We start from the raw sequence: 10,425 nt of genomic DNA on the forward strand, positions 1-10,425 counted from the left end.
ATTATATATTATATGTAGAAAGGCATATATAATGCTGGAGGCAAAGCAGTGGGCACAGCTGTGCCACTTCTCCCCTGGCTCATGTCCCTCAGGGCTGGAATTTCCCAAGTCAGAGTCAGAGATAGTGAATTGATGCTTGGTCTTAGAGATGCGCCATGCCTCTTCTCCCGTTGGCCCGAAGGACTAAGGATGTGGCATTGGGTGGCCACATTGCTGTGTAGCACCACCACTCATCTTGCCTCTCCTTCCACTTAAGGAGCCTCTGATCGTGCCTCTGAGAGGCACACTTCTCAGTCTGCCATGCCAGGGCCTTCGCTCCTGCTTTATTCTGACCTGAGGATGCCCTCATACTGGTGCTTTCCCTGGCCCTCATGTTCCCTGCACCACACTCACACTGATGACTCTGTGGCCTCCATGGGCAGGTGCACCCAAATTGCTATTAAAAAGTTGTGTGTCTTCCACCTATCATTCCTCTGCTTACTTATTTGATGCTTCCAAGAAAGGGCACTGTTCTGGGTTCTTGGTCATTTTGATTAACCTGCTGACCACTTCTGTTGGAAGTGGTTCCTGGACACTAGGTTCAGAGGCTGCAGGGGCTGGGGAAGGGCCCATATACAAGATCCTGTGATGGGGGTTGGCCATGCTGGGCCATAAAACTCCTATCTCCCTTCTCATCCTTCCCTCTTCCCCTGGGCTGGCAATCTGCCTTTCTATATGCCAAGGGGCTACAGAGTTTACTACAGGATCTCTGGAGAAAGTTGGGGCCCAAGAATGGGCAGGAGGAACACACACACTTCCCCAGAGGATAAGACTCATCGATGTTAACCATTACCTTGTAAGTTCCAAGGCAGCGTCTTCAAGGAGGCGGGACTTGAGAGGGGGTAGGTGGGAGGGTCAGCTGGTTACAATGGACCTTGTCCCTTGTCTGAGCACTGGGTCACTGATCCAACTATGGAGGCAGCTGCAGGTAGGAGGCTGGGAGATATTCTCTGGAGGGCACTTAGGGCAGTTGGGGTTGGTGGGAAGATCAGGTGGCTTTGGGGTTAGTGGACACTTGATGCTGAGGCTTGGAGCCCAGAGGCAAACACACAGAAGTTAGGAGAAAAGAAATTAGTTGACAATTCTGTCTACCTGGTCCACGCCCTGCACTGATATGCTCAGATTTATGAGTCAGGCCTTGGAGGGAAGGGGAGGGGAAGACACAACAGCCCTGTTTGTATGACAGTAGTGAAAAGGGAAGACCCTTTTAGAGCAGAAGCGAGGGGGCAAGAATTGGGTGTAGGGTTCCTCAAGTCCTCTCAGTTCATGTCCATAGAAGAGGTGTGTGTACGTGAGAGGGGAATTGCCTTTCCTTTCACCCACTTCTTTTTCCAGTAGATCTTCGGGACATGACATCATTAACTCTGTAAGTGGCACAATTGTTGGGGAAAGGGGGGGAAGAAACTGAGGGTAGGGTGGCTCTTCAGTGTCATTAACACCTAAGATAGAGCCTGCGACCCAAATCCAGCTGCCAGCTTCTCTTACCTTTCCTGCCTCCTCCTTGCAGGAAGTTTAAATTTAACCCAAAGTTGGGCATTGACAATCCGGTCCTCTCCCTGGCTGAAGACTACAATTGCTCTGGTAACCCTCTCTCTTGCCCCTGACAACCACTGCCTTTCCCTGGAGATGCCACAGCTCCACACAGCCTCTCATCTCCTTGGTAACCACTCACTGTCTCTTTCTGATATTGGTAACTACGCAGAGGCAGGGTGAGGGGCAGTGCTTTCTCTGTCCTAGGCACCCTGCCCACGAAATGTTAGTCACATTGTCCAACCTCTCTCTGGGTAGAGGGGTACCTTGGCAGGAGGCAGTAGCTGCCGGCCATGTAATGGACCTGTACCTGGGCTGTGCCCCCTCCTCTCCCTCTTTCCTCCTGCCTACCTCCCCCTCCAGATCCCTGGAACTTGCAGCGGCCTCGCTTCTGTCTGCTGAGCAAAGAGGAAGGCAGGAGTTTTGGTTTTCACCTTCAGCAGCAGCTGGGCAGGGCTGGGCATGTGGTGTGCAGGGTGGAGCCAGGCACCTCTGCCCACCGCCAAGGTCTCCAGGAAGGAGATCAGATTCTGGCAGTGAATAACAATGTCGTGGAGCACGAGGACTATGTGGTGGTGAGCCTGGGCTGGGCCTCCCTGTGGTACGGGGGAAGTTCCACACCACATCAGGGAGGGAAGCTGGTCAGCCAGCTCTCTGGCACTATCCTTCATCCTCCCACACCCCAGGATTTTGGGATATCCAGGTAGGAAGGGTTGGGTAGAGGCATTAGAGAGCTGGTTTCCACAGTGCAAATGCAACTTCCAGGGAAGTCCTGGGAACCGTCAAGGGGAACACCTCTTCTCATCCCACATGCCTCTGTTTAGGTGGTGCGTCACATCCGGGCCAGTGGTCCCCGGGTGTTGCTGACAGTCTTGGCGAGGCATGTCTATGATGCGCTCCGAGCTCAGCAGGGAAACGAAGCCCACCTCTGTCCTGTCCTAGGCTCAGGTGTCCGGCCCCGGCTGTGCCACGTAGTGAAAGATGAGGGTGGCTTTGGCTTCAGTGTCACCCATGGTGAGCTTAGAGGCTGAGGGCCATGGTCAGGAAGAGGATTGAAGCTCCTGTTCTGGGCAGGTGGCAGACTGGAAGTTGCGGTTTTTCATTTTTGGATTCAGGAGCTCAGGGTCCTTTCTGGCTGGTGCTGAGTGCAGGAGGAGCAGCTGAACGGGCAGGGGTGCCCCCTGGGGCCCGGCTGCTGGAAGTGAATGGAGTCAGTGTGGAGAAGCTCACTCATTACCAGCTCAGCAGGAAGGTACAGGACTGCAGCCAGTTCCCTACACCCTCTACCCATCGAGTGGGGCCCACAGCAGGCAGCTGACTTCTCTGACTCCTTTGCAAGTACCTAACTTCCTCACCTGGTGGTCTGGGTTCCTCTCCAGTTTATGCCAGGCCCTCTCTTTAGTGCCTCATTTTTGTGCCTGGGAGGAGGGGCTGTGAAGAGGTGCCTGCCTCTTCCATTCCTATCCAGATGGCTGATATTGGTGCCCCACTGGGTCCCCACAGCTTTGGCAGAGTGGAAAGCAGGTGACTCTGCTGGTGGCAGGGCCAGAGGTGGAGGATCAGTGTCGCCAGCTGGGAATGCCCCTAGCTGCACCCCTGGCACAGGGCTGGGCACTGCCTGTGAAGCCACGTAGTCTACACCTGGAGAAGGGGCCCAAGGGCTTTGGGTTCCTGCTCCGGGAGGAGAAGGGCATTGATGGCCGCCTTGGTGAGTGGGAGCCCTGGGGGTGGGTAGGGGATATGGGCCTTAGAGTGGGCACACAAGTGTACCTGCATGCTTCTTTGGGCACAAAAGAGGAGTCCCTCTCTAAGCCCCAGATCCCAGCCTCCTTCTCCTGTGTTTCCCCGGTGTGAATCTGGTGACCTGGGACAACACGGGTGAATCGGGGAGGAGTAGTGACAATATCTGTCCCAGGGCATTTCCTTCGGGAGGTGGACCCAGGACTGCCGGCTGAGAAGGCCGGGATGCGAGTAGGGGACCGACTTGTGGCTGTGGCTGGGGAGAGTGTGGAGAAGCTGGGCCATGGGGAGACAGTAACCAGGATCCGGGAGCAGGGCTCACGTGTTTCCCTCATTGTCGTTGACCCCGAGGCTGACCGCTTCTTTAACATGGTGGGTGCTGAGGGACAGGGCTAGGGAATGGGCAGGAATGGAGCAGGGCTCAAGTGCCACAGGTTTGCTCCCTTGGCACCTCAGGTTCGCCTGTCTCCGCTCCTCTTCTTGGAGAGCACCGAGGTTGCTGCCTTGCCCCAGGCCACCGACTTGACCTCTCCAGTTGAGTCTGAGAACCAACCAGTGGAGCACAAAGCTGGGTCTCCTGGTCCTCCTGGCTCCTGCCAGCGCTTCCTGTACCCTGGGCCTGGTGGTGGCTATGGCTTCCGACTCAGCTGTGTGACCAGTGGGTCTAGTCTCTTCATCTCTCAGGTGACTGATGCCCTATGGACCTTGGATTTTTTCCATCTTTACCTACCCATCAGCCTACTTTTGCCTCCCTCCCAGAGGCTTAGAACACCCACCAAACTTCTCCATGCTGTCGCATGTTCTACAGATCCCCTTGTACCCATAGGTGACCCCAGGAGGCTCAGCTGCCCGGGCAGGGCTGCAAATGGGAGACGTGATTCTGGAGGTGAACGGGTATCCTGTGGGTGGTGACAGTGACCTGGAAAGGCTTCAGCAGCTGGCTGAAGCTGAGCCACCCCTCTGCCTGACGCTGGCAGCCAGGTCTCAGGAGGGCTTGGAAGCCTGGATTCCCCCAGGGTGTGGAGAGGTGAGGAAGAAGAGACAGAGCTGTGAACAACCAGAGGGCAAAGACAAGCCAATGAAAAGGGCAGATTGGGAGGACTGTGTGAAGTTGCAGGTGGGGACATCAGGTCACGTGAGGTAGGACTCATGGAGTAAGTCCTACTTCTGGACACATCAGGACAGGTTGGGGCAGGAAAGGGAACTCGTGCTCTGGGAACAACATTCCTCTCTCTGTGTAGGATGGGGCTCTGGCCTCAGATCTGCTGTAGAACAGCACAGATCTACCTAGCGGATTTCCTGTCTCCATTCTGCTCAGAGTGGGAGCTGGAAGACTCCGAGGCCTCACCCACAGGACTGCCCAGAACTCCCGCCTCTCCCATGGGCTCCCTTCCAGATGAAAATGTGTTCAGAGGCCATGTGAAGAAAGCTCATGAAGAGGCTTGAGGCTCCAGGGAATGCTGTGGAGCTGCACACCAGGATGAATTCTGAGGAGGGGCGCTGTGGGGCTGGCAAGGATTAAAACTATTTGGAAGGTGGCCTACGTCTGACTCTGGTGTAATACAAGAATTTAGAGACTAGTTATACCCTCCCTTGTGGACACCTGAGAATTGTAAGGGTGGGTGCCTACTTACTACTGTGTCCAGTTATAGGAATGGCCTTTTCTTGTAATTCTTGCTGTCTGTGTTTTTTTGGAGAAAGGGCAAAGGTAGTTTGAAGGTATCAAAAAGGACCTGGGCTCAAGGGATGGGATCCAGTTTCTGTAGAAGAGGAGTTGAGACCTCATCTGTCAGATTTCTCTCCTGTCACTCAGGCTTTGGGTCAACTCAGAACAGAAGTATGCTGCCTCCCTACCAAAGGCTAAGCCCATAGCTCTGGTGAGTTCTACATCAACATACTTTATTGCTGGGCCTTGGAAACTAAAGGTCAGCAGCCTCAAAGATCCAGGGGGTTGAGGCCAAACTGGCACAGCAGCTCCTTGTGCCTGGTGTGGAGTCTCAGTGCGGTCTCATCCCACTGAGGCTTGATGGCTCGCAGCTTGGCCAAGAGCAGGTCCAGGCTGCCCTGCAAACATCTTATCTGAACCAACAGGCCTGGTATGTCCCCCTCCATCTGCACTTGGCATACAGCAAGGTACCCTTGGAGACCCTTCCTTTGGGTCATCCATCAGTCGTCACACAAGCTATGGGACATGAGGATGGAGGAGGGCAGAGTCCTGGGTGGATGGGGCTCGGGAGTGGTGCTTACATCTAAGATTTCCTCATATTTGGTCTCCATTTCTGTCACATGGGCCCGAAGCTGAGCCAGCGTCCGGTCTTTCTCTCCAAGGGCTTGCTCAGCCTCTTTCCTTGAAGCCTCAGCCTCTCTCTGGCAGGTTTCTGGGGGCAAGGCAGAAAGATCAAAGAGGACAGGATGGGGACACTCTACCTCTGGACAGTCCCCAAAGGTACCTATAAAGGCATCATAAGTGGGATCATTCCTGACTCCCTCAGGCTCATCAACTTTCCTATAGTCTGCAAAAAGCTGAAGACCCAATGTGTGTCGTGGTGCACACCTGTAATCCCAGCACTTGGGAAGCTAAGGCAGAGGATCACCATGAGCCAGCCTAGGCTACACAGTGAGTTCAAAGCCAGTCTGAACTACATAGTGAGATCCTGTCTCAAAAACAAAAACAAAACAAAAAGCTGAAGACATATTGGGGTATACAGTAGTGGGCTTAAAACCGGAGACCGGTCCAAAGTTTGGTTGTCATTTACAACTCATGTAATCTGGGACATAGGAGATGGAACTCAGGTCCTTGTGCTTACTAGGCAGGCAGCAGAACCACTGAGCTAAATCTCTGGCCTAGTTTCTTCATCTTTAAAGAGAAAAATAATACATATCCTGCTTGTTGTGATTCTTTTTTTTTTTTTGTACAGGGGTCGAACTCAAGACATTGTGCTTGCAAGGCAGGCAGCAGCACCACTCAGTTAAATCCCTGGTCCTGTTGTGATTCTTAAATGTGAAAATGGATGGAAAAATGTCTGGTATACAGGAAGTGTTCAATAAATGTTGATTTGAAATAAGGCAAAGGTCAGGGAAGAACCCAGGGTCTGCATAGCAGATAAAGAGCTATTACAGGGCTAGAGGTTTAGCTCAGTGGTACCAGCATGCCTGCCAAGCACAAGGTCCTGAGTTTGATCCTTGGTTCTGAAAAAAAAAAAAAAAGTTACTAAAGATATTTTAGGAGAAGAACACTCTGAGGCCAAAATTATGAAACTTCTCTTATGCCATGCTAAGATATTTCAACTTTTCTGTAAGCAAGAGGAAGAAGAAACAAAGGCTTCTTGTTTTTTATATTTCTGCTTATTTGGAGGGTTATTCATTTATTTAGTAAGTAGTTATTTAGGATTTTCCGGGTGTTAGGCCTTGAAGGAATAGAAGTAAGTGAGTCTAACGTTTTCCCTTAGTTTTTTTGCTTGGAAGAGACAAAGCAGGGAGGGGAGTAAGCACTGGATTTGGAAAGACCAAGCAAAAGGGGACACAGGTGAAAGACCTAGCTTTTCTAACTTATATCTCAGGATGATATTTCAGGAAAAAGGAGAGGAAGTGATCCAAAATCACATTCAGCCAACAGATGGCGACCTAGAGAAAGACCTCTATAACCACCCTTTCACACTGGACCTCGTTGGTGACCTTCTGAATGGAAGGGTAGGGGAACTCACCTAGCTGCTCCTGAAGGCTCCTCACTTCCCCCTCCAGGTGTTTGCTGCGGGCCTCCATCTCTACCTGCAGGGCGCGGTGCTGGCGGTTCATCTCTGAAGTGGGGCAGTGGCCAGAGAGAGACCCAGGGGGGATGGAAGCACAGAGAAAGGAAATGAGGTTGTAGGTGGGGAGGACTGAAGTACAGGGACTTCTTGGTCCTTCTTGTGATGATGCTGTGAAGCTGGGAGACCCTGAACCATACACCAGGTTAGGATGGAGATTCTAACCCTTCTTCCCACTCATGGGATGAATGACATAACACCTGCGACGGCCTTTTGTTTCCCACAAAGCATCAAGCACATGACAACAGGCATTCGGGAAGGTCCCTGTCTGGATGCCAGAGATGTGCTTTTGGATCTTTCTAGATCCTGCCTGTGCAGGGACTGCTGAGAGGAGGCCTGGTAGCCAGAGCTCTCCATGCGTAATCTTCCTGCATCCTTGGGCCTCATGGTTGTCCTTTTCCACCTGTCTTTTGTTCACTGCTTGACTGACCACGCACCTGCGAATATGGCCTTCCCTTCACTTCGGGCCCCTTCCAGTTCAGCTGCCAATCCTTGCAACCTCTGCTTCAGCTGGTTTTCAGACGCTTTGGCTCGGCGAGCCTCATCCTTCCATATAGCTGTGAATAGTTCAAAGCCACCCTCAGAACTGGCTATGGGTCACACAGAATCAGACCCCGTGGGCTTGATGAACTCTGCCCACCTCTGGAAACCTGGTAGCAGGGTATGCAGCCTCTTATTCTATTTAGCCTCCCCCAATCCCAAATGGGCTGTTCATTAAAAGAAGTAAAAACTCCCCCTGTGCTTTGGTTAAAAAAAAAAATACTTTCTTGGGGCTGGGGATTTAGCTCAGTGGTGCTGTGCCTGCCTTGCAAATACAAGGTCCTGAGTTCAATCCATGGTACCAAAAATGCAAAAAACAAAAAAAGTACTTTCCTGCCTATAATCTTAGCTACTTGAGAGATTTAGGCAGGAGGAGTGCAAGTCAAAGGCCAGCCTGGGAAACTTCAAGACTCTGTCTGAAAAAGAGAAAAGGACTGGGGATATAGCTCAGTGGTAAAGTCCTTGCCTACCGTTTGTGAAGCCCTGGGTTCCATCTCCAGGACAGGGGAGGGTGTATCTTTCTTCATCAGCCCTTATTGCCCAGCCCTCTCTCACAGCCTTTTCCCACTCATGATGGTTAGATTTTGTCTGAGCCTCACACATGGCTCCAATTATTCAACTATGCCCCCCACAAGGACAAGGAAATGCCCCATGTGCCACTTCTGATGCCCCCAGTTTTTTTTTTTTTTTGGTACCGGGGATGGAACTCGCGTCCTTGCATTTGCCAGGCAGGCTCTGGAACCACTGAGCTAAATCCCCAGCCCTTATGCCCCCAGTATTTACCCTTCTCACCCAAGTGGTCTTGGAGCAGCTCCTTCTCCAGAAGCACCAGCCTGTGCTTGGCCTCGGCCTCCACATCTGTCCTGGCAAATTGGTAGAACTTTAGTTTACCATGATCTCAATCAGTTCTACCCCCTGGGCTTGCTGCTGTGTGAGGTCAGAGGACCCATAAATGAGGGATCCCTGATGACAAAGTCTGCTGACTTCACTGCTGTGTCCTCATTGCTTAGCCCATATAGGTAACAGGTATTAGGGAGGCACAGAGCTGGGAAGGACTCCAGGGGGAGTGTGGGTGGCATTTCTTCAGTTGCTCAGCTTTGTGGAATCTGGGTTCAAGGCTACGATGAGGACAAGAAAACTCCACCTTGTCATGAAGAGGGCTGAATGCTCTCTGAGGACCCCTGTGTGGTCTCCACACCAGGACATGGAGGAGCAGGGGCACTATTTCCCACCGCCACTCACCAGCATCCGAGTTCTTTTTTTTCTTCCATTCCCCAGTTTTTCTCTTTTTTCCTTTGGTCTTAGGTGGCATGTCCTGGGGGAAGAAGGACTTGGTGTGTAGGGCTAGATGCAGGGATGCTTTCCTGATACCTGGAAGGAATTAGGAGTCTCAGGAGAGGCACACTCTAGTCTTCAAACCTGCCTCACACTTTCCGGAAGTGCTTGGTCTCCTGGGAACCGTGGGTGGGGCTCGGGTCAGAGGCAGGGTGGCTCTATGTACAGAAGTCACTCTCTCATCCCTCTTTTAGAGAAAGTCTCCCTCTACCCATCACCCTCACCCCCTCTTCCTACCTGTCAGATTCTGTCTCTGTCTCTGCCTCTTTTAGTGAGGCGTATCTCTATGGAGCGCTTCACCCACAGGGAAGCGTTGTGAGCCCAAGCAGGTGGAGCCTGAGGAGGAGCCTAGCCCTGGGAGCCAATCCAGAACGGCAAAATTCCGGGGGCAGGACTGAGACTGGAGGGCTGAGTTTCTGGAGACTGCCTGTTGTCCACGCAACTGCGAAACTCGGAGTTTGCAGGAAGGTGCAATGGGCAAATCAGCTCACCAAATAGGAAGGTCCTGGAGGGTCAGTTCTCCCCTTATCCCCAAGTTCTAAGTATAGTTTGGAGAGAAAATGCATTATTGCTGATTAGCTATGACTCACTTCCAGGTAGGCACTGCTGCAATTGGCATCTGAGATAACAGGTTGGTGCTATTGCAGGAAAAGGACTGACGGGAGCTATCTTGGGCAGTTTACATCCTGGGATCCCCTTAGCAAGATGACATTATTAGGCTTAAAACTGAAGAGCCCTTCAGAAAAGCATTGTGCGGTATATAAGGGAAACAAATGCAGGAGTAGATAGCGAAAAGAATGTTCCATTTCAGTTAAGTGAGAACGGAGAAGTGGACCTGTGGAGTCCACAGGGCTAACCCAGTGGAATGCAGATGTCAGGAAAGGACTGGTTATAGCTGAGAGCTGAGATGAGCTCCCTCTTCGAGTGTGTGAATTTGGGCAAGCTAGTTAATTTGGCTCCGTCTCTGTTTCTTGGTCTTTAAATCTTTGATTTTGTGATTCCTGAAAGTCCTGGGTTATAGCTGGGTACTTACAAGGTTGTTTTCTCCTGTAGTGCTTAATCTTTTGTCTCACTCCCCCTCTCTTCCATGTGGTTATCCTCAGACAGGTGTTGAGGAGCGACCTTAGGAGGCTCCTGGCTGCACAGAATTGGTAGCGCTCCCTCTAGTGGAAGCGCTTGGCCTCCTGGGTCTTCTGACTGTTTTCAAATTATTGGGCAATGAATTACAGGGCAGCTTGCATTGGGGATGCTTCCTGGAATCCTGCCAGAGCCACAAGTGGTTGCAAAAATTAATTTGGGGCAGAGAGTATGATGATTGGTTTGCTCTTGGCAGGCAGCGTCCCCACCCCAGCCCAGTACCACTATGGAGCCTCGCCATCTGTTCCTGTCCACCGCTTGGAGCTCTGGGCAGCAAACTGACTAGGACAAAAACAAC

At 51.9% G+C, this 10,425-nt stretch overlaps 2 protein-coding genes across 12 annotated transcripts; one reads left to right on the forward strand and one right to left on the reverse strand.

Moving 5' to 3' along the window:
* Positions 1-6: 6 nt before the first annotated feature.
* On the forward strand, positions 7-4,847 carry Pdzd3 (PDZ domain containing 3). Of its 7 annotated transcripts, none has more exons than XM_019208192.2 (11): positions 857-967; positions 1,375-1,405; positions 1,547-1,620; positions 1,933-2,144; positions 2,394-2,583; positions 2,685-2,821; positions 3,073-3,277; positions 3,485-3,681; positions 3,766-3,993; positions 4,136-4,336; positions 4,628-4,847. In XM_019208192.2, exons 1-11 carry the CDS (start codon positions 952-954, stop codon positions 4,730-4,732), a joined length of 1,596 nt encoding a protein of 531 aa, XP_019063737.1. In that variant the 5' UTR covers positions 857-951; the 3' UTR covers positions 4,733-4,847. The 7 variants fall into 7 exon arrangements, with proteins under 7 accessions (XP_019063738.1, XP_010627576.1, XP_019063737.1 ...); XM_010629275.2 differs by having other exon boundaries at positions 858-967; positions 4,551-4,719; XM_010629276.2 differs by having other exon boundaries at positions 858-967; positions 1,378-1,405; positions 4,551-4,719.
* A 355-nt stretch (positions 4,848-5,202) lies between these two features.
* Ccdc153 (coiled-coil domain containing 153) lies at positions 5,203-9,306 on the reverse strand. 5 transcript variants are annotated; one of them, XM_010629264.3, is made up of 7 exons: positions 9,228-9,306; positions 8,898-9,026; positions 8,448-8,513; positions 7,553-7,672; positions 7,014-7,106; positions 5,557-5,687; positions 5,203-5,373 (listed from the first exon to the last, which is right to left on the reverse strand). In XM_010629264.3, the coding sequence occupies exons 2-7, from the start codon at positions 8,965-8,967 to the stop codon at positions 5,245-5,247; spliced, it is 609 nt and encodes a 202-aa protein (XP_010627566.1). In that variant the 5' UTR covers positions 8,968-9,026; positions 9,228-9,306; the 3' UTR covers positions 5,203-5,244. The 5 variants fall into 5 exon arrangements, with proteins under 5 accessions (XP_010627566.1, XP_010627564.1, XP_010627568.1 ...); XM_010629262.3 differs by having other exon boundaries at positions 8,439-8,513; XM_010629265.1 differs by having other exon boundaries at positions 5,294-5,368; positions 8,439-8,513.
* Between the last annotated feature and the right edge of the window lie 1,119 nt (positions 9,307-10,425).

The sequence above is a fragment of the Fukomys damarensis genome, unplaced genomic scaffold (assembly GCF_012274545.1).
Source record: "Fukomys damarensis isolate Sample0158 unplaced genomic scaffold, DMR_v1.0_HiC HiC_scaffold_16, whole genome shotgun sequence".
NCBI classification, from domain to species: Eukaryota; Metazoa; Chordata; class Mammalia; order Rodentia; family Bathyergidae; genus Fukomys; species Fukomys damarensis.

What these genes read in the sequence shown, in the direction of transcription:
- Pdzd3 (XM_019208191.2), top strand. An exon ending in GACATGACATCATTAACTCT is followed by an intron (nt 1,406 to 1,546) that starts GTAAGTGGCACA and finishes TCCTCCTTGCAG; the next exon opens with GAAGTTTAAATTTAACCCAA. An exon ending in GGGCATTGATGGCCGCCTTG is followed by an intron (nt 3,278 to 3,484) that starts GTGAGTGGGAGC and finishes TATCTGTCCCAG; the next exon opens with GGCATTTCCTTCGGGAGGTG.
- Ccdc153 (XM_010629262.3), bottom strand. Translation starts at nt 8,967, where the DNA reads ATGCCACCTAAGACCAAAGGAAAAAAGAGAAAAACTGGGGAATGGAAG. An exon ending in AGACCACTTGGGTGAGAAGG is followed by an intron (nt 7,673 to 8,438) that starts GTAAATACTGGG and finishes AACTATTCACAG; the next exon opens with CTATATGGAAGGATGAGGCT. An exon ending in GAGCCTTCAGGAGCAGCTAG is followed by an intron (nt 5,688 to 7,013) that starts GTGAGTTCCCCT and finishes CCTTGCCCCCAG; the next exon opens with AAACCTGCCAGAGAGAGGCT.